The 23557-nt window shown below is 39.4% G+C and overlaps 1 protein-coding gene across 1 annotated transcript in view; it reads left to right on the forward strand.

Moving 5' to 3' along the window:
• Window positions 1-422: 422 nt before the first annotated feature.
• Window positions 423-23557, forward strand: part of LOC101855543 (putative transporter SVOPL) — a gene marked incomplete in the record, with an annotated part of 26807 nt that continues 3672 nt past the window's right edge. Inside the window, 12 exon segments of the mRNA XM_035973630.1 lie at window positions 423-808; window positions 3599-3708; window positions 5113-5303; window positions 6086-6184; window positions 7822-7893; window positions 8673-8797; window positions 11008-11071; window positions 11851-11976; window positions 14689-14817; window positions 15867-16020; window positions 17725-17805; window positions 22183-22376. Coding sequence (XP_035829523.1) covers window positions 3645-3708; window positions 5113-5303; window positions 6086-6184; window positions 7822-7893; window positions 8673-8797; window positions 11008-11071; window positions 11851-11976; window positions 14689-14817; window positions 15867-16020; window positions 17725-17805; window positions 22183-22376 — 1299 coding nt within the window.

Below are 23557 nucleotides of genomic sequence, written 5' to 3' on the forward strand. Positions count from 1 at the left end.
GAGGGGACCCCAATAAAATTGAAATAAAAAATTATATCAGTTGGGCCTAGGGCCCACGCAGACAGATTTCATACAAGCCTAGTCTCATCTTTGAGTTTACTTTTCCGTGATCAATGTAGATCTAGATATGTAGACAAGGGAAATAATTGTCACTGCAGTTCGCTCCATGCCGTAATAAGGGCACTAACCACCATGTATTTTATACTTTGATACGTTTTGCCTAAAATGATTTTTTGAAAAGTTCACTGGTATTGAATAGTCCATAAAAATATTTTGTTAGAGTTAAAGTTTGGATTAATACACTATGTTTTTCTCATTACAGTCTGTAAAAATAGTTAATGGGTTCGAAAACACGTCGTAACTAAATGATATTACGTAACAGTTTGTCACTGCAATGTGGTTGTTATTATATAACGGGAGCGAAGTCGGGTAGGGGCTGAGGGTCCGGAACGGACCGGTAGGCCACTTTGTGTGAAAAACAACAAAACCAAACTCAAACTCTAGCCGTCGGTCATGGCCTCGTAGTGACCGAGCCCCGACCATGGCGTTATTGTGGTCCGGTACACAACTCTGCTCACCGGTTTGTGGGATTATACGACTCTTCTTTTTGTTTCTCTGCTGAGTGAAGAAACACCGGGTCCTGTCATTGCCTTTTGGCATTATAATATTGATTGGCAGAATACACGCCACCTCCCCCCCAAAAAAAAATAAAAAATAACATAATAATTTTGTTTTGTTCTGAACAGGAAACTGAAACAGGACACTGCTGCTTGTGAGTGAGAGATAATATATCGTCGACACAGATGAGGTGACGATATTTAGAGTAAATGAGAGATATAAAAATAAAGGAAAAAGGAAGTGCCTATTTGAAACGCCGCGTTGCAATTAGCGCCAGTGCTAAATAAAACGCCGCGTTGCGATTAGCGCCAGTGCTAAATAAAAGTGTAAAATATCAAGCTTAGGCCTAATCTGCACATCGTTAGATCTATCGGAAGTTCTGATGGCCGAAGTGACAGCGCGTCTGCACTTGAAGTCCAACCATTATTTTTTTAGCGTGGGTTCGATCCCGGTCCTGGACGTTTGTTGTTGTTGTTGTTGTTGTTGTTGTTGTTGTTGTCCTCTTCTCGACTGACCAACAAATTGTTCCCATACATTGTAATTATATCTTGTTGCTTTTTAGTTTTTTTTATGTAGTGATGAAGCCTGCACATTCTGGTTTTGTCCCCAAGAGGAGCTCAGTACAAAGTAGGCCTTAGTATAGTCTATACTTTTCCTTTTACCAATTTAGGCCTGGTTAAAGTTCAGTAGTGGCTTTCCTTGGTCTGTGAGTCCATTAAAAAAAATTTTTTTTAGGCTCAGGAGAAGGAAAAAAACCAAACCCCTTTCGGGACCGGGATTCGATGCCACACTTGGAAGCACTGAACATTAGACTTAAAGAACGTAGACAGTAGACAGCTTGTATACGTTCTCTAGGCCTAACTTAAAGTTCGAGTTGCACCGTCTTGTATTATTATTGTTATCCAAGCGTCTTTCGACTTAAACTTGCTCAAACTCTAACTCAGATGATTATGATTATGAGAGATGTACAAGACGTCTACTTTTGTGCAAACAATGTCAGAAACAATTGTTAGATCTAATCTAGATCTTGATTTTTCTTGATCTAGATCTACCCAATATTGATCGGAATAAGACAACGTCATAAAAAAAAGGAGTCAAATCCTAGGAGGTTTATAAAAAAAACTGAGAAAGCTTCCACAATGCAGGCAGAATTACAATAATATCATGTAGAGACGATGGCTACTACATCTAGATCTAGATCTAGTACTGGCGTTTCAAATAGCACGGGAGCTATCCAGAACGCGGCGTTGCAAATAGTGCTTGCCATATAAAAATAGAATTTAGAAACATATAGGCCTAGAGTGAGAATTACAATAATGTGAGAGAAGGGGAGAGAAAACGTGATGAAAATTTTACATGAGAGAGAGAGAGAGAGAGAGAGAGAGAGAGAGAGAGAGAGAGAGAGAGAGACAGAGAGAGAGAGAGAGAGAGACAGAGAGAGAGAGAGAGAGAGAGAGAATGAGATGTGTAGGCTACATATACATGTATAGGGTGAATGAGGGTTAAATGTAGCCTTTAGGATATATATATGAGGCACTGAACGCAAAGATAATATATATAGAGAGAAATAGAGTGAATGAGAAAAGTATTCTTATATAGCGTAAATGAGTACATTTCTATGAGTGATTGGTGTAATACATATATATACATATATATAATATATACATATAAAATACGTATATAAAATCATACTTTACTAAAAAAAACAACAACAACCTTCAAAGGTTATCCACGTTCATGCATGCGATCACACCTCCAAGGGTGCTGTTATCTCTTTTTTGTTGTTGATCGTGGCGTTAGACGCAAGACGCGAAGTCTCTGTGACGTCAACTACTGGAGTCACTCCCAGTACCAGTACCGGTACCGGTACTGGCGGTTCTCGGCACCTGGTGCTGAGAAAGTACCGACACTGAATTTCGCCAGTACCGCCCACCACTACTTACAAGTGGGGTCATTCAAAGCAGCCCACCTCATAAATTCTCTAAATGGTGTTGATGGGCGTATGGTTTTTTACAATAATTGTAACAATTCTTCTTTATTTTGTATTAAATTGAGCGTTAATAAATTATACATGTAGCTTGGTTGAGTGATGTTATTGCAGGTGCACTGAGGTGATTTGAGGGTAACTAGACATGTGTGTAAGATATTTGAAGTTCTGTATTTTTAGTTTTGTTTATCAACTATTATTAGATATGATCGATGTAGGCCTTAAACTTGATGGTTACATTGGCAAGCAGGTTGTAGTTGTATGCCTACTACTGTTAATAATTATACAACACTCTTTCAGATGAATGACTAAGCTTGTATTTGTTATATTTATCGCAAGTTGAACTAAACTAATAGTTGAAGTTATTCAATTATGTTAATACTGTGCTATTATGTTAGCGTGCCCTCCCACGTTGAAGGAATAGTCGCCTTTGTATATGATATGATGTTTCTCATAAGAGTGGCTGGGGGCTCTCATGGTTGAGAGGTTGCAGTATTTGCCTCTCATGCAATAAGGTCTCAGATTCGAATCCGGAAAGCAACTTTTCTTTTTGAAAAAATTCCTTTTTTCAACTCCTTTCCTGCTCTCTTACAATGTTCTGTCGTCTGCTTTCATCTCCACTTTCTGCCCCCACCCCTCATCTCCTTTGCCCCCTCCTCTGGGCTCCTGACTCTTTCTGCAGCCTTTCTACTACTACTCCCCTGATGTAATGGTAGGTAAAATCTAACACCTAGCCTTCCTGGATAAGGGCAAAAAATCTTGGAGGTCCCATTTATAAGTTGCTCATGTTAAAGATCCCTTGGTTGTCCAAAATCGATAAGAGTATGCTTCGGCTGTCACCTTAGCAATATAAAAAATTTCATACCAAGTGAAAATGTTTAATGTGTCCCACGCACTCAATGACCCTATCCAGTGGCTAGCGTTGTAAAACACTCCCCCCCTCCCCCCAAAAAACATAAAAAAATGAGAGTGTCTTTGATTTCTTTGTCTCAGACTGATTGGCCAGTAGAGGAAAAGAGGCTTGGGAGAAGACGTACTTATGGCTTTTGCTAGCCGCACTGGCCTCTCTCAAACTGTGTACAAGCGTGTGCCACACTCAGAAGGTAAAACAAAGAGAATCTTTTTTATTGGGTTTTTGTTTTGCTTGTTGATTTATATATATAAGTGTGATCTATATTTACTCAATGTCTGGTGTGTCGCGGATCTTTCTATGGTTTGGAGCCCAAAGTAGCTGTGGATGGTGTATTTCGAGTTTGATCTACCTTTACTTGAAATTGCTTCCTTGAATATTTTGTGTGTGGAAAATTAAAGCCCAAATTTAATAACTTTTATGACTTTTTATGCGCTTATTTTGAAAGATGATGATTGTGTGCTTTTAAAGCTTTGTCCAAACTTATGTGTCAATTCTTGGCAAAATGGGGTTCTAATTGATTTAATGCCTAATCTAATCTTCTGGGTTTTGAATTTTTTTTTTCTCTCCATTAATAAATGCATAAGATTTTACCACGTGTTCTTCGAACAATGTAGAAATTAAGACATTCAGAAAGAACTCAGTTTTGAAATATCATTGGCAAGTGCTTGATATAAATGTTACGGATTACATAATGACAGTGGTCTTTTAAAAAGATAAATTTATGACTGTAGGTGAACAATAGTGCCAGCCTTGGCATACATAAAAGACTCGACCTTACAATGAGTTCTTTGGAGTCTTTAAAATCTGATAATGGAGCAACTTACTCTGTGTGGTGAAACCTGTCAATGGTTAATCTTGACAGTCAGGGTCAAATCAGAGGGCCTCCCAAGATAGTCCAATTGTGTCACGACGCAGTGGAATCAGGGGCTTGTCAGTTTTTGGGCATGTGAAGTTATTAGTATCATTTTAAAGCTTGTTAATTTGCCTTGCATTTGAAGAAAAAAACAAACCCATCTGTCTTAAATAGAAGTCAAAATAATTGACATTGAAGGAGATTGCCTGGTGTCAAGTAAAATTAATGAGAAAATGGCCACCAAAATTTGGTGACTTCCAAAGCTTTAGTATCCTTGGAAACTGAAAGTTTACCTGTCTTTGTGCCTTTAATCAACATTTTTCAATAAAATTCACATGGAAGTGTGTTCTTAAATGGACATAGAAGGTGTTGAGCCAAAAAAAGAAAATTTGAAGAAAATGGCTCAGTGGCCAAAATAATGCTGGTTTCTTTGTTTACATTGAATGAATCATTTTGACGAGCGCCTGATTTCACCACGATGCCTCACAAGTGTGTCGATGAGGGAAGTACAGTTGAACCTGCTTTAGTTGCCACCTGTCCCAGACCATCACCTGTACAGACAACTACTTCCCACTTCCTCTCTTGATTTTTTTCCCTATATTATAATGACACTGTTCAAGGTATCTACCTGTCTTAAGTTCACCACTTTCTACTTTCTCTTCGATTGGGGGGTGAGGGGTGCATCTTGGACAAATTTGACTGCATTTCAATAACAGTAGTGTTGTTTTGTTTTTTCCTCAGATGAGGATATCCCACTTGTGCTGGAGAGCAGCGACACTGAAGATGACACTTTGTATGAGATCAGTGACAAGGTCAAGGACAAGACGAATGACCGAGGTCATCAGCCTGTCTACACGGTGGAAGAGGCCGTGGAGGCCATAGGCTTTGGCTGGTTTCAGATACGCCTCTATGTTGTGTGCGGAGTCATCAGTGTGAGTGTGCAGGATGGAAGGGAGGTGGCTGGGGCTATGCTAGGAATTAATTGGCTGTGGATTTGGAAGGGGAGGACTTGGTACCATTATTAATTTGTCATATTGTCACATCTTAGAGATACTGAACCTCCCTGGGCGGTGCCACTGACTATAGTGTCTTTAGGCCACTCCCAAAGGGGGGACATTTCTCATTCAAGCACAGTAGAATTGTAAATCGGCTGAGTCATCATGTCACGCTCATAACGGTACCTGATCTGCAACAGGGAACTGCTGCTTTTTCTTTCCTAATCCTTACTATTGTCATTTTCCTCTACTTCTTTTGTATGTTTGTCACTCTTGTGACCTGCTATTTCCGGGGTGCCTTGATGGTCGAAGCAGACTTTGTGCTGTTGAAACTAGAGAGGTGAGCAGAGTAAGTCTAATTCCCTGTAAGGACTTCTCTGTTGACACCCACCCCTTGGCGCTCATATGACCTTATGCAGTTGCGAGCACCGTAAAACGCTCTACTATATTAAAAAAAAAGAGAATCTGAACCATAAAAAAAAAATCAATCTTGTGTAATTATGTTTGTTTGTCAAGTGTTGTTATGACTTTATGATAATATGTTTTTTTTCTGAACCAAAGTGTTGTTAAAATTTTGTAGTGATGTTTCTTTATCCTGTCAAAGTATTGTTAAAATTTTGTTATGATGTTTCTTTATCATGCAAAAATGTTGTTAGAATTGTATAATGTTTGTTTTCAGTACTGGAGTGTTAGAATTCAATCATCACCTTTGCTTTCAGGCGACTGATGCCTTGGAGATGATGCTGTTGGCAGTAATGTCCCCTGTTGTGCGGTGCGAGTGGTCTCTCACTGACGCTGAAGTAGCGCTAGTCACCACGGTCAGTATTTTTCCTGTTTTAGCTTACCCGTTTGTCTGCCACGTGGATACAAATTCTTTCAGGTGTAGACCGAGTTTTAGTCCCAGGCCTTTCAGTTTTACAGGTGAACATTCCAGATGTTGTTTCTGTCAGGGTAACTGAAAGGTTAGTTGTTGTGGATGTGTCTTCTCTCTGATTTTGATGTCACTGTACAGTGTACGCATACCATGTCTATAGCATGAGGTTGGTGGTTGACGAGTGCTCTGGTATGGTTTGCTCCTTCTGTCCTATCAAACATACATCATGCATATCTCTCTTCCTTCTTTTTTGTATTTGTGTCTCACTTGTAGCACCTCTAATCTTTGGCTTTTATATAATCTAATTGCGTTGCAAGTGCCGTAAAACTCTTATTAAAACAAACACAACCTCAGGTCTTGTGAAACCGTTATGGAAAAACTCTTTAATGATTTGTTTTTAACCCTTTTATTTGTGCTCCACCTTGCTTATATACTTAAACCCTTTGTTGGTGCATGTTCAGGTGTGGTAGCTCATTCATTTGTATCAAACATCTACCATCCTTATCACTCATTTTATTTGTATGTCACTCCCTAGTAGCACCTCTAGTCTTTGGCACTATGCGACCTGTGTTGCAAGTGCCGTAAAACTTGTGTATTTAAATTTAAAAAAACAAAACAGCCCTCTTTGAGCCATGACTGCAGTGAAAGTACAGGAGCTGTACACTTGAGCTCTCTTGGGTAGACTGGTAAGTTAAGATCACTACAGGTTAAGCTACATGTTTGCTGTGGAGCAGAACAATAGAGGAGAGGCATGCTCAGGCACGTGCTTAAGTCTATTGACTTACCATGTCTTCATGTCTTCCCCCCCTCCCCCCCCTTTGCGTTCTAAAATATTTTTTCTGTTATGTTATAACTTGCTGGGTACCCCTTTCAATGAACGGACTCTGCAGAATGGATCGTCGAATCATTGTGGGATCAGTGCGCACTGCATGTGAATGGAAGCCTCACTTGTTTACAATGGCGTCTTAGAAGACGGACTTTCCCAAGATTAGATCTAAACGAAACTAATGAAAAAATGAAAATTAAACTACAGTTACTTCAGACTGCTTAGTATAACTGTGCATCCTTTAAATGATTCTGAGCCACCGTTAATTTTTTCAAATTCAAAAGGCGACCAAAGTGACAACTTTTACAAATATAGTAAATATATCTATAGATGACACTGTCCAAGAGGACCACCTGTCTAAGGTGACCACCTTTCTCCCTGAAAATGGGAAGTAGATTTAGACAGTTTCACCTGTGTATATTATTTTGTTCACCCTATGTTTCTCAAGATATGGCTTTTTTCTAGCTCTAAATGACCAGTATTAGGTTGCTTTGTACTGCTTCTTTTTTTACTCAAACTATACCAAAACTGAACTGTAATGGATGTGCGTTGTGGAAGTGAGACTTCTTGGTCTCACTGCTACTTTTGCCTAGAATATCCTTCATGTTCTGGATATTGTATGAAAGAATTTATGATGATTATCAAATCAGTGTAAATGACAGGGCTTTTTGCCACTTCTCAAGGTGCCATTTGTACACTTTGTTTTGAGCTGTGTATGTGGCTGTTTACTGAGTCAAAACTTCTTTTCCTTTCAGGTTGTGTTTGTAGGAATGGGCTTGTCTGCCCCTCTGTTGGGGTACATCGGAGATAAATATGGCCGTAAATTTGTGAGTGAACTTTATTTATCATCATGGTTTGATGAATTAGAATTAATTTTACTTTGTAGAAACCGAGTTGTGTATTTTCATTTTTATTCATATTTGCTTTTTCTATACCCCAAAATGTAGATACATCTTGGAAAATTAGAGATGTCGTAGTGGGTGGTTGGAGGGTTTGAAATGTAGGTCCTCTTTCTTCTCTACTGTCCCTCTTGTTTTTCTCTGTCTGTTCTGCTGCATCCCTGCCCTTATTGCCCGTTAGTGTGTCGATGTGCTGCTCTTTGCTCAGTGTGACATCTGTGTTCCCTTGCCACCTTTTTTGAGGCCTGTTGGGTACTGGTTACAGTGTTTTCAAATCTGTTTGGGTGGATGGTTGGCGGGTGCTCAGGTTTGGTTTTTTCCTTCGTTTCAATCAAACGTCTATCATCCTTATCTCTCCTCCTTTTTTTTGTGTTTGTTACTCTCATATAACACCTCTAATTTTTGTGCGGGTGATTGGCGGGTGCTCTGGTGTGGTATGCTTCTTTTTTTAAATAAAAAATCTATCTTTTTTATCTCCCCTCCTTCTTTTTTGTGTTTGTCACTCTCTTGTAACACCTCTATTCTTCGGCACTTATAGGATGACCTTATTGTGTTGCAAGTGCCGTAAAACCGTAAAACTCTTACAAAAACAAATCTAATTTTTGGCACTTACATGATGTAATTGTGCTTGCAAATGCTGTAAAATTCTTACTAACCTCCCCCCTCCAAAAAAACCAAACAGTTTGTTGTTCTTTTTATCTCTGCAGACCCTGATGCTGGTGACCCTGTGCATAGGCTACTTTGGCCTGCTCACGTCCCTGAGCCCCACCTACTACTGGGTGTTGATACTGCGGGGTCTGGTGGGCGTGGGCATGGGTGGTTCTCCACAAGGGTGAGTGTATGCTGTTATAGCTTGTTTACGTTTGTCTGACTGCGTGAAAAAACTTCTAGCTTGTTGAGGAATTTACTTATGCCTACGAAACTTTGCATGGCATTTCTGCAGGCCAGTGACCAAACAAAAATATATTTTTAAAAAATCTTGACCCAGTAATAAAAAAGTTTTTCTCTTTGGGCCCTATACTAAAAGCCACTCTTTGGATTCATACACAGGATCACTTAAATAAATGACTTACTGTAGCCATGCCTTCAAATTGCTCATTTTTTAGACAGGGACACCGCCCTGCCCCCACATTTCAGTGTAAGCTTGTCAATTTCATCCCTCGGCTGTCTAGATGTCTCCAAGTGTTCCATGTGAGTTTAGAAAAGACTCACCCTGTCTTTCTTGAATTGTGTTTCTTAGACGAACATGAAAGAATGGTGTTGAGGAAAATGTGTCAGCTTTTAAACGTATTAGGTGTATGCTGTAAATCTGCTATTGTTTTTTTAATTTGCTGTAGGCTTACATCAAAGAAAACATGTCGGAACCTTAGTTTGCAGTGACCTTTATGAATAAGCTTTTCGATTCTGTTGGTCATCTAACTTTTAGACCTGTATGCAAAGATCTGAGAAGATTGAACAGAGCGATTTCATTTTTATCTTGTTTTACCCACGGTCAGACGAAAGTGAACAAGCTATAGATGTTGTCCAGGCAGAATGAATGAGACTGGTCGCCTTTCAAATTATAAAATTGTTTTGTGGGTAGTTGGTGGGTGCTCTGGTGTGGTTTGCTCCTTCTTACTTATCATACATCTATATCCTTATTTCTCCTCATTGTTTTCTTTGTAGGCTACTGTTTAATAATACCTCTAATCTTTTGGCTCTTACATGACGTATTTGTGTTGCAAGTGCTGTAAAAATGACTAAATTCAAGCCGTTTTCCTTTGCACCACCTAAGTACATCAGCTTTGGTTTCTGCATCACCATTATACTGATTTCTCTTAAAATGTTCTTTAAGCATCAGAAATAGAAAAAAAATCTGACGAGGCAAGTAGTGGACTATAGGAAGGATATGGCTAAACTTCATGAAATGTGAGTTGCCTCAATTACATCTTTTGGCTCTTGTAAGAACAAGTTGGGTCGAGATATCTCATGTGTATTCTTTCTGCATAAACCCAAAGCACGACCAAGAGCAGCTCCGCAATGGAAACATGCAATTTGAACTTTTTAGGACTTGGTGAACCTGAATGTCTGAATTATATGGATTATCTCTTGTTTTTTTGTTTGTAATGATTCACCTCCGGCACAATGCACTGGAAACTACTTGAAGGGAGACCAGTGAATGAGGATGAAGAAATTGAAGCTAATGTGAATAGGTTATTCAAAGGAAAAATGCATAAATTTTTCTCCAATGTGATTCAGAGACTTATTGTTTGTTGGTCAATCTGTATTGACAGATGGTGATTATGGGGAAAAATAAAAGTAGAATTTTATAGCAAACATGCTAAATTTTCATTTGGTAAAAAAGTTTTTGTTCTTGGTGTGATGATTTTTGCAATTAATTTCATCTAGGAGGCAAGACTTTTTATTCAGCCCTCATATCTGTCTGTTCATGTTACTTACTTACTTGGTTGGAGAATAGGCATCATTGCAGGTGGCACAATGTCATACCTGCTCTTTCCTCCTCTCCAGGATCCATGAAAGGGTCTGCTTCCTGATCGATTCTTCTGGCTTTTCCACGCAGGTTGCTTTTTAATTTTTTACCAGCACTAAGTGACCGTTATTGTGCTGATTTGCTTTTTTTCACTCAAGCTCTCTCTTTCACCCTTTCTCATTGATGAATGTAGCAGCTAGGCATTTAAGGTAACTTTACAAAAGCAAGATTGCCATTAACTTACTTAGCAGAAACAAAACAAAAAAGTCCTTATTGTGTTGGTGGGGCCATAAAACATTAAGAACAATCAGTAACAAGACAATATTTTGTACTCCTTAAAGTGCTGTAAGTGCATGTTTATGGGGAACCTCTGGTTGGTCGTAGTTACTTCTTTTCTTTCCCTGTTTTGTTAATGTCCATCTGACTTGCTCTTTTTCCCTGCATCAAGTGACTTATCATAATAACAATGTGTTTCTCTTTGCAGAAACAAACAAAATGCTTTTATGCCGTCTATTCTATTTTTCTCTTGAATATTATCGTTTTATTTGGTTTTATTTTGCTTTTCCTTACAGGACCTCTCTCCTGTCCGAGTATATACCAAGGAAATACAGAGCAAAGACACTCATATTTGGACAGGTATTTAGCCCTATCTCTTGACTAGATCATTTCTGAGGCGACCTTCTTTTGTCCCTCTTGTATATTTTACCATTGTCTATTTATCTCAGGACTGAGGGGGCTCTCGTGGCCTAGAGGTTAAGGTGTTGGCCTCTCATTCAAAGGTCCCGGGTTCGAATCCGGGTAGCGACCGAAAAATTTTCTTCTCTAAAATTGTCTCCTTTCACCTCCTTTCCTGCTCTCTAGCAATGTTCTGTTGTCTGCTTTCATTTCCACTTTCTGCCCCCACCCTCTCACCTCCTTTGCCTCCTCCTCTGGGCTCCTGACTCTTTCTGCAGCCTTTCTACTGCTACTCCTTGGCTCCTCCTTACTGCTGTCTTTCTGCCACACCCCTGATCTTCTGGTAGGAAAGATCTTTACCTAGCCTTCTCAGACAAGGGCGAAAAATCTCGGAGGGCCCGTGTGCAAGTTGCGCACATTAAAGATCCCTTGGTGGTCTAAAATCGATAAGAGTAGGCTTCGGCCGCCACCCAGGCAAAATTCGAAATTTCCTACCAACTGAAAATATTAGGTGTGTCCCGCGCGCTCATATGACCTATGCAGTTGTGAGCGCCGTAAAACACTTTACAAAAACAAAACAAAAAATCAGGACTAAGCCTGTTGTTCGGTTTTACACTTTTTGAGAGTTAAGTACGGAATCTAGTACATGATAATGACAATAATTCAATAAATTTCGAGAGTGTGACTTTGATTGTTTTTTCCATTGCAGTTTTTCAAATGTATTCTTGTATTTCCATTAGGTGTTCTGGGCGACAGGTATCATGTTTGAGATTTTTCTTGCTGCCGTTATCATCCCCACCATCGGCTGGCGCTGGTTGTTGGTGTTCTCGGCTGTGCCTTCTCTCTTGTCCGCAATGGGGCTGCTGGTGAGACTTTTGCTTAGTTCGTAGATGTTGGACTCTATGGCTTTTGGCATAACCTGACCAAAGAGACACTCTATGTCAAGAGACATAAAGAGATATTCTTCATCCGTTGGACGTAATACAAAATGATACTCAGAAATATCTGATAGCTGTGTTTGGCAAAAACAATAAATCGATAAAGAATCCCTTTAGCTATACATCTAGTTTTACCCTTAATTTGACCCTTTTGAAGAAGCTTCAATTTTTTGAAATTATGGCTTGATTCTTGATGCAAGCAATGATTCATCTGCTTTATCATAGCTGCTCCTACCTCTGGGAGCTGTACTGTGAGTTGTACTGTGAGGTGACTGTTGGGGGGAGGGGGCTTTTGTGGTCTTAGGGTGCTGTGTCCAGCCCTCGTTCAAAAGGTCCCAGCTTCGAAATCTGACTCCGGTGTAAAAATTTACTTCTCTAAAAGTTTGTCCCTTCACCTCCTTTCCTGTTTTGTAGTCCTATTCTGTCGTCTACTTTCATCTCCACTCCCCCACCCTCCCCCACCTCTGGCTTCTTCTTGACTTCTCTCACCTTGTGTCGTGACTCCTTCTACTGTTACTTCTAGCCCTTTACTGCTGTTTTTCAGCCATGCCCCCCTGATTGATTTTGTAATGTGATGACATTCTTTTTGTAACCACAGAGCATTTTTATTTCACTTTTGTCTGATAAGTAGACTCATTCTTATTCATGTTGTGAGTTGTCAACCAAATCATGCTTTTTGTGTACAGCTTAGTATTTCTGCCGTCGTAAGGGAAAACGCCGAATGGTCCTGAGCAGGTAGCGAGGCAAATTTTTCAGGAGAGGCAAAAACAGTTTTCACTTTATAACTCTTTTATTTTCCACTCTTTTAAGCTGTAATTCACCAGATATCTGATTGAGATGTTCATAAAGCAGTTTCTAAAGTTTGAATGGTTTAGGTTAAAAAGTAGTAGCAAAGTTATTCGACATTCGTCGTTCTCCCTTACACTGCGCACCCACAGGTGAGCCTTGCGATGTAAGCGAAAACGACGAAGGGTACGGTTCGTCGTTCTCCCTTACACTCGTGAACGTTTTTGGGCATAAGCGATGGTCAGTTGTGACGCTTTATTGACAGCAATGACTGTATACTGGTTACTACAAATAAAAAATAAGACACATACAAACTAGCTATTATACGTATAAAGTTAGATTTTAGTTATATTCCAACTGTAACTCGGTAAACGTCCTTCGTTTCCCTTCCGCGCTTGGTTAAATACTACACAGTCAGGGTACAAATCAGATTTGCACTCAATTTCAACAGCTTGATTTAAAACTGTCTCATTCGAAACCAAAGTTTGGTTTCCATGATATCTCTTACTGTACTCTCTTCAGAAGCGAGTTTTACTTTTATTTTCGCTAATTGCAAATTTTTCCCTGCACGACCAAAGGGATCAACATTGTTACAATGTCAATAATACGATCAGATCATTGCAGTCAAACTTTCACGTAAGAAATGTAACAATCTGACAAGACTGTATCACAAACGCTTTCGGGAGAGGTAATGCAACGCTTTGTATTTAATAAAGGATGCAGTTGATCGGATCGGAAAACATACCACAAAGTAGAGATCGACAAGAACAGTTTGAATCTGCAAGACATTATTATACTCGATCGTAACGCCTATCAAGTCATAAACAATCGTAAAGCAAGACTAAGTGTCTCCACAATACGTCCACGTTTTAAGTTGGACAAAGAAATTTACTCTCATAATGCAGTGTCATTAATTGGTTGGTAATTCTATAATGATGTCGACCAGTGACACGTGCTAGACAAATTGCGGCACTATAACCATCGTTGGGATTTGGGATGTCAAATGACTGGACAGTAAACTAATATGACGCTAGTCTGTGAACATCTGGCGGACACTAATATGCAGTGCTAAAAAATTTCTCCCTAAATACTTTTTGGACCCTTCCATCCCCACCCCTTTCCCCCTGTTCCCATCCGTTTTCCCCTCTCTCCTGCCTGCTCTTGTCAATTCACACCATCAGCTTAGGCCTAATACGGGAAGACAGACAGAAAGACACACTAAGAGATACATTTTTATAAACCTGGTGGACGGTACTCCGGGGGAGGGGGTGGTGGTGTGTTTGTTTGTTAAAAAGGCCTAGTACATTTGTACTGACGCAACAGTGATAAGTTGTCATTCGTCGCCCATGCCGAATTTGCCCAACGACAGAGACCAGGGGACAACGCCGAACGAGCAGTGATCCTTGACCGATCAACCATTCGTCGTTCTCCCTTACACTGAGCTCTGGCTAGGAGCTCGCCTGTGTACGGGAAAACAACGAACTCTCAATTACACAACAACGGATTAGGATATGACAAAAAATTTTACACCATCAGATGCAGAATTAAATACTCTATGAAATATGTAAAAATAACAAAAATCGAAAAATTTTGACCAATCGTCGTTTTCCCTTACGACGGCAGATTTATACATGTATTGATTTGCATTTTTAGTTTCGTATACCTGTTTATTGTAATAGTGGATTTTTATTCACTCTCCCCTTCTTACTCAAACATTTACTCCCTCTTTCACCAGACAACTAACACATGACATGGTGACTTTATGGACAAAAAAACTAGACAATAGAATTTGAACTTTGATTGTTTGTATACATTTGTTACCCCCCCCCACTTTTTTTTGGTTTTTTGATTTAGTTTGTCCCTGAGTCCGCCCGGTTCTTATTGGCTGCTGGGAAGCGTGATGAAGCGATTAGTCTTCTGGAAAAAGCTGCTCGAGTGAATAAGTCACGGCTACCTGATGGTCAGTTGGTCCGATCTGCTGAGGTTAGTGTAAAGACTTTAATTTTCTGGTGTGTTCTTATCACATGGGGAAGGGGGAGAGGGAGGAAAGGGGAGAGTGGGGAAGGGGGAGAAAGCAGTTTGGGTGGTTGGGACTGTAACTGTGTTGGTCTAACATCTTGTCTTTCCTTCTGATGTTATTATCTTTTTTCCCCCTTTTCTACATGGTTTTTACCAATGTGGTTCACTTTACTCCTTTCTCACACGATCAGGATAGAATCAAGAGTCCAAAAGTTTAGGAATGGGTTTTGCCATGAAAGGAGCAAGACAAGTATTTCCGTTTGTTTTGATATCTTACATTTTACTGAATAGCAAACCTTGTTTTTCGATCTTGTTTTATATCTATTGTATCGTTATTGTTAATGTCGTGTATTTCTCATTTTCACTTGTTTTCAGAGACACTTGTTTCTTTTTCTTCTTTTTAACTCGATCCGTACATCCTGGGGTCATTTTGTACCCCCGGGGTTGTATTCTTCACATTTTAGAGTACTACTAGTATGAAGGTCTCTTTGAAACTTTCAGTATTTCTAAAAAATAATTTTGACAGACTGCTGTGCAAAGCGTACGGATCGGATTAATGAGCAAATTTCCTCTTTGGAAAGGGGTGGCACAGAGTTCCCCACGTCGTATGAATATGATAGTAAAACACGACGTACAAATAGGGCTAACCTTTTCCAGTAGTTGGACGTTGCTTCTTAGACCTCTCTGCAATAGAGTACTCTCAAATACTCTATCTCTTCCCACTCTGCCTGCCAGTGGGTGATTTGTGGGTGCTCTGGTGTGGTTTGCTCCTTCTTTTCTATTGAACATCTGTCGTCCTTATCTCCCCTCCATCTTTTTTGTGTTTGTTACTTGCTTGCGACACCTATAATATTTGGCACTTATCTAACGTTATTGTGTTGCAAGTGCCGTAAATGCTTCCTAAAACTAGACTTTGCCTGCCTGAATTGTTTTGATTTCAAGCCAGATTTCTTTTTCTTTTTTCTTGCCAACTGTATTGTGTGCATTTTCGGGAATATTCTTCCCGTTTTCAGGTAGAGCGAGGCAAGTTCTCCAATCTGTTTAGCCCTGAGTACAAGCGCACCACTTTACAGCTGTGGGTACTGTGGTTTACCATGGCGTTTTTCTACTACGGAATGGTGCTTGCTAGTGCAGAAATCCTCCGCAAGTACAGCCCGGATGGCAACAGTGAGTCTTGACCCATCTAATACTGTGTATATGTGTGTGTGTGTATGTGGGTGTGTGTGTGGGTGCATGCGTGTGTGTGTGCGCGCTTGCATGTTTGTGTATGTGTGGGTGGGTTCATCCGTGTGTGTTTGTGTGTGTATGCGTGTGTGTGACTGTGCGTGCATGGGTGCATGTATGTGTCGTATGCACATGATTACGTATGTGTGTGTGTGTGCATATGCATACGTGTAAGTGAGCATGCATGTGTGTTTAAGACAACAGCCTCAACAAATGACCACTTCTTACATCCCCCCTTGTGTCTTTTCTGTACTATAATGACTCTGTCCTAGAGGACCACCTGTCTGAGATTATCACTTTTTTGTACTAAGCTGACAAAAAGCCTTTTTTCAAATTTGGTCCAACATTTTTTGAATTTGCCAAACCAATAGCATGATCAGTTACCCTAGTTGTGTGGAAAAAAGCAAAGTGAAACTGTGACTAGTTGTTAAAAATAAATTAGCATTGAAATTTTGGCAGAACTCCTTATGTAAATGGTTATGCTGACAAAACACCTTTTTATCTGGAAAGTGCTGTGAATAAGAAGAAGGTGGCGTATTGTCAGCGTATGGCAGTTTTCTCCTTGTTGTTTTGGACAGGTTCGACTGTAGTTTGATTCCAGTCGGGGGATATTTATTGGATGTCATTGGGTATCTAGATCTGGCTGCCCCTTAAGCTGTGCAAGAGATAATAATATCACTCTAAAAGTTATATGTGAGGCAGCGCGGTGGAATCAGGCTCTCGTCAATTTTGGGGCATGTTGAGTTATTGGTATCATCTTAAAGCTTGTTCACTTTGTCTTTATTTGGATGAAAAAAAGTATTCAGTTATCTTGAATACAAGTCGAGATATTTGCAAAAGAAGTAGATGGGGGTCACCTGTTTTCAGATGTAAAATTAGTGAGAAAATGGCCGCCAAAGATTAGTTATTTCCTTAGCTTAAGAGTCCGTGGTAACCGAAAATTTACATTTTTTGTGCCTTTAATCAATGTTTTTCAGAAAAATCCACACAGAAATGAGTTCTTTAATGGGCACGAAAGGTGTTTGGCCAAAAAACATAAATCTGATAAACATTATCAAACCTGCGGAAAAATGAAAATTTCTTCACTTTCATTATTTTGACGAGAGCCTGATTCCACCACGTCGTGCCACATATACATCTGTTGATGGCTTATTGTTTGTTTATCACAACATGCAAACGCAACTTGTATAGAAAAGTGGGAAGACGTGGAGAAAAAATCAAGAGGCAAGCCCAGGATAGGGAACGGTGGAAAATGTTTGTTATTGTTTGTGGCCTGATGCAGGATAAGAAAGGCAATGATGATGATGATTATGATGGGGATTATGATGATGATGATGATGACGTTAAAATATAAAATATTTTTGGAAATTTTACCAATTCTCAACCTTTTTTTATTCTCTGCTGTATACAATGATGATGATGATGATGATGATGACGACGTTAAAATATAAAATATTTTTGAAAATTTTACCAATTCTCAACCTTTTTGTATTCTCTGCTGTATACAATGATGATGATGATGATGACGACGTTAAAATATTATAAAATATTTTTGAAAATTTTACCAATTCTCAACCTTATTGTATTCTCTGCTGTATACAATGATGATGATGATGATGATGATGATGAAACATGACTGTTTTCCAGAGGGTCAGAAGTGTCACTGTAACTTCCTGACTGGCAAGGACTACACCACTATGCTGCTGTCCACCATGGGAGAGTTTATCTGTGAGTATCTCTGAGTGATGTCTGATAGGAGAGCTTAGGTGGGTGGTTGGAGGGTGCTCTGATGTGGTTTGCTCCTTCTTTCCTTTCAAACGTCTATTGTCCTTATCTCTCCTTCTCCTTTTTTTGTGTTTGTTACTCCCTCGTAACACCTCTAATCTTCGGAACTTATTTGACCTTATTGTGTTGCAAGTGCTGTAAAACTCTTACGAAAGGAGAGCTTGTGTATGTAGTGTGCATTTGTTATGGTGACCTGTTTTAACATTTAATTTGTTTCCTCTTTTTTATTTATAGATAATAGCATTTGTACTTCTTACATTTTGTATGTATTGTTCTGTGTATTATGGTGGGTGTGTGTGGGGGTTTGTGTTTAGGCACTTGATTGATCAAGTGTATGTTTATGTTATGTGTTTCTATGTGGGCTTTTTGTTTAGAGTTTATCTAAATCTCCTCCTGTCTTTCCCCTCCTTTGCCCCTCCTTTGATAATTTCCCTACCTCATCTTTGATGGGTGGGTTAAGGTTGCCCCACTTATTTCGTTTACTCTGGTGCTATGTGCAGCTTTTGCTTTTTCTTCGTGTGTTGCTGCTATCTTAACCCCTTAACCGCCAAACCTCCTTTAAAGTCTCGTTGAAGAGCTTATAGAGCGTTGAGCAGGGCAGTAAAGGGGGGTTAATCTGTTCTTGCAGGGAAAATTGCTTTTGTCTGATGTACTCTCTGTCCACATGGACTTGACCTAGTCTAGATTCTGTAGGAGGTTGGAAGGCGCTACTGGAACGCCCTAATTCTTTTCTTTTTCTCAACTCTAAATAAACATTGTGCCAATGTGCTTCTGTTTATTCAAATAATGGAAACAAATACGTGACATTTCAATTTTGTCTTATATGCAGCCCTCTAGCCCATGCACTGCCCCGTAGTATAACAGCCAGTGCTGTATCTATAATAAGGATAATAGTTTTAATAATAATAAAAACATTTTCTATAGTGCCCACTCCTTAGCGGCTCGTAGGTGGTTGAAGGGTGCTACTGTTAAGTCCTACTTCTTTTCTTTTTCTATCTCTATTGGTTTTGTCTGTCTGTCTGTCTTACTTTTCCCCACCACTAAATGACTGTTATTGTGTCGATAAACTTCTCTTTGTAGGTGGTTGGCGGATGCTCTGGTTTGGTTTGTTTGTTCTTTCCTATCAAACATCCATCGTCCTCACCTCTCCTCCTGCTTTTTTGTGGGTTTGTGTTTGTTACTCTCTTGTAACTCCTCTAATTTTCGGCACTTATATAACCTTATTGTGTTGCAAGTGCCATAAAACACTTACTAAACGAAAAAAATACTTCTCTTTACACTAACTAATTAACCTGGTGACTCTAGATCTAGGTGCTTCACAATAAAAAAAATTTTGACAGGTTATGTAGTGACACATATTTCATAATATCATGCATACAATTTTCTTCAGCTGAAACTCCACCCTTCTTCTGAAGGACCTGGTGGATCATGTAATTGTTTTGTGATTCTGTGTGGTTGTGAAAATTTATTTTGACCCTCTGACGGCTTCTTTTGGTTTAATCCTGGTCAGTTTGTTGGTGTCATTCTCCACTTTGGTGACTGATGAAAAGTTTCACCTTTAAGGTAGAGTAGTTTATTTGATGTGGCGGGCTGAAATGTGCCACTGTTATGTCATAACTGATAACTTTGTTCCCACTCCTCCATTTTTATCTTTCTTGCTTTTTCCCAGCACTTCTTGACGTATTGTGTCGATGTGCTTCTCTTTACTCAAATTTAAAAAGCTATGCTCCTCATGCCATAGACCGATCGAGTCGCACAAATGTACCCCTCCCCTTCTGCTTGTCAAGTAAAACACAGTGTGTCCCCTTATTGCCTTTTACTTTTAGATTCTTTAACATTAACTTGTATGTTGTGGAGTATTTTTTTGTTTGTTTATTAAAAAAAAAAAATTATTCTAATATGTCATGTCGTTGGTCCGAAATTTGGTGGAACTTTTGTTGTTTTTTGTGTAAACAGTACTGATGTCACAGTATTGCACTTAGGCCTTTAAAATTGGCCACAAAAAGACTATTTAAACCTGTCCAGAGTAAAAGTCAGACTGGGTGATAGTACATTTTCACACCACACTCCCTCCCTGTGGAACACATTAACAGTATATCTACAGGTGGCGACCACTTTATCAAAATTTAAGGAAGTGCTTTAACCCTATCCTTACATTGTGTTTTATTATCGTATCCATATGACGTGGGGAACTCTGTGTCCCCCACTTTTCAAAGACAAAATTTACTCGTTAATCCGATCCGTACGCTTTGCATAGCAGTCTTTCAAAAGGATTTTTTGAGAAATACTGAAAGTTTCAAAGAGATCTTCGCACTAGAAGTATTCTAAAATGTGAAGAATACAACCCTTGGGGTACAAAATGACTCAAGGCGTACGGATAGGGTAAAACATATTTTTTTCTGGCCAGCTTTAATGAGTAATTAATGACATTCCCAATACACATATTGTTATAATGTTTCTTTCCTTTTCTCCACATCTCCCCAATCCACCCCCCCCCTCCCCACCATCTCCCATAAACGTCAGCCCTCCTCCCACCAACACCTCCTGCCAGCAACTTGGGGACTATATTTTTGCCTTTTCTGTGCACATGAGGGACTTTCAGGACTCCATTTGCTTTGTTTCTCCTTCTCTCTTCTCTGGTGCAGTTTTCTGGCATGAAAAAATAACAGCTATTGTTTTGTCAGTAATTTTCTTGCGGTTTCAACTTGTGTTCAGAACAGGTGTTTGGAGACCGTGCATGTAATCACTGGTTATTTAGGTGAAAGGGTGGCGGTGCTGACTTAAAATTGATTTGTTTGAAATGGGGCGAAGTGTGGACTTATATGTTTTGCAACAGATTAACATCATTTGTTGCTGTTGACTTTGTCATGTTTTCAAAATCATGTCATCAATTTTCTTGTGTTTTCATGTTCAAGTTGTGGGTTTTGAGACTGCATGCTGGTTATTTCTTTAGGACATGACGTTGACTGAAATGCTTTAAGATAAAGTAAGATGTACTTTATTGAACGTCTAATGGAAGAGATTTTGTATTTGCTTAACAGATATAACTGTGTTCCATCTTGACATCACAAACTTGTGCACCCAGTCAAATTCACACACATACAATGCTCGGGAACTCTTATCTACACCCATGCTGTCTTTTGATGAGTTTTTCAAGAAATGTATAAGACTGTGGTACATAAATACAATAATCATGAATTAGATGCCTGGAAAGGACTAGCTGTGTATGGTATAATATTTATTTAGCGCTTCTTTTAACTTTGCATGATTAGTTCAATCAGGACGTCTGATTGCAACTAAGATAGAATCGAGCGCAGCAGTTGAAGAGCTGTGAAAACTCTTCTAACAAACCATGTTATATATTATGCCTCAATTACAGATTTGAACTAGGGTTGTCAAGGATGTAGTCCAGCATGATACTGACAGGGCTAATGGTGCCCCCCACCTCAGATATATCCCAAATTCGGCAGAACTTAGCCCTCTGTTTGACATTGATGGTTTAGTTTTGTCTTTAGTGCTGTATTCTCAGTGCACTTTTCTGATTAAATATTAAGCTTTTTCCAAGGTTTTTTTTGTTATTATTTGGACTTTGTTTCTTGCCTTATTGGAAAGTAGTTATAATTAACATCATAACTGTTGAGGAATTTACATAATTAAGTACTTAGTTCTTTAAACTGAAACATTTAGTCGAAACAAGTCCCCTGGTTTCTAAATACTAAAATAGTATTGAAATTATGGCTTCACTTTAACTTGTGTGTTCATGTCTATAAAATTTCATTTTTATGACTAAATTGAAACTGCAGTCAAAATTGTTCAAGACGGCCACCTGATGTTGGGGAGAAAACTTGTTGTCTTAGACAGGTGGAAGTCTTGGACAGTGAGTGTCACTATACTATGGGAAAAAAAATGCAACAGGGGAAGTGGTTAATTGTACCAGTGATTGTCTTGAACAGGTTCGGTTGTATTAACTTTTTCCTTCACTGTTGGTGGCATATACTGAAGATATTTCACTAACAAGAGTCAAAGAGTCTAAAAAGGTGTTTCCTTTTTTCTACTCTATCTGTGTAGGATAGTATGTCTATGAGATTCACTTTCACATCGTATCCCCCCACCTCCTTCTCTCACACACAAACGCATACTCACTCACACACACACACACACACACACACACACACACACACACACACACACACACTCACACAGCCCCACACACACACACTCGCTCACACACTACCTTGTATGGGTCATAGGGCTTTCAAATCAATAAAATCATTTTGAAATCATAACTCACATTCTCCCCTTTTTTTTTCTTGTTCTCAGGTCTACCAGTCAACATGGTGCTGATCGACTGGCTCGGCAGACGCAAAAACGCGGCCTTCAACCTGTTTATGGCAGCCATTTTAGTCTTGATAATCCAGCTGGATATGCCGAGGTCGGTGTTCACCATAGTGTTGTTCTGCATCCGTGGATTCTCGGCTGCCTTTGGCAACCTCCTGTACATCTACTCCTCTGAGGTGGGTGGCTGACGGGTGCTCTGGTGTGGTTTTGCTCTTTGTTTTTTTTTCCTATCTGACATCCATCGTCCTTATCTCCCATCCTTCTTTTTTGTGTTTATTACTCTCTTGTAACACCTTTAATCTTCAGCACGTATATGACCTTATTGTGTTGCAAGTGCCGTAAAACTCTCACTTAAACTAAAACAAACTCCTCTGAGGTGAGAGTACTGCCCTGCTTCTGTGGTTGAATGGTTAGGCTCCTTGCCATTTCATGTGGAAGACGTGAGTTTGATTCACATCCAGAGATGTTAATTTTATCAAGTATCTTTTGTCTGTCTGCTGGGATGCTGTGCCCCACTCAGCCCTCAGTCAGCCCTGATTGGAAGGGTTGAAGAGCCTGCAGCCTAAATCATTGAAATAAGGTCAATACAGACAAAATGCTGCCTTAAAAGTACAAAGTTCTATCTGCTCAGGACCAAGTTTTGAGAAATTTGACGTTAAAAAAATTTGAGTTTCACAGCATGTCAAGCTTTTTTCAAATGCAGTTTTTTGAATATCTTGATAAATACTCCGAATAATCTTATCTTTTTGAAAGAGCAGATAAACCATTTATTAGTTTCTGACCTCATTGTCTTAGAAACTCAAAACGACAAAGAATGTCAGTTAAAACTTTGTAATTCTTAGGTAGCGATAAGACAATTGCATTCAGTCAGTCAAAGGTGTGACTGAGAGTGGTTGGTGGGTGCCCTGGTGTGGTTTGCTCCTTCTTTCATATCAAACATCTATCGTTGTTATTTATTCTTCTTCTTTTGTTTGTATGTCACTCTCTAGTAACACCTCTAATTTTCTGCTCCTATGTGACCTAATTGTATTGCAAGTGCTGTATGTGCTCTTATTAAAACTAAAATTGTTTTTTTTAAAAATCGGTTTTTACTGCCACTATATTCGTGACTGTATGTCAGTTAGTTATGTCACTGTGGTTTTTTTTATAGAATATGCATTGAAATTACGGGTTCACAAATGACAGTAATGAGAAATATTGGAGGTAGGCAGTGAGTTAAATGTTTACAATGGAACTTTTTACTTTAAGGTATGTCAGTAGGGCCTTAAGGACTCATTCTTCTTCTTTTTCACCTTCTTCTTTCTCGCCTCCTCCTCCTCTTCCTCCTCCACCTCCTCCTCCTCCTCCTCCTCCTCCT

The sequence above is a fragment of the Aplysia californica genome, unplaced genomic scaffold, assembly GCF_000002075.1.
Source record: "Aplysia californica isolate F4 #8 unplaced genomic scaffold, AplCal3.0 scaffold01574, whole genome shotgun sequence".
In the NCBI taxonomy this organism is placed as follows: domain Eukaryota; kingdom Metazoa; phylum Mollusca; class Gastropoda; order Aplysiida; family Aplysiidae; genus Aplysia; species Aplysia californica.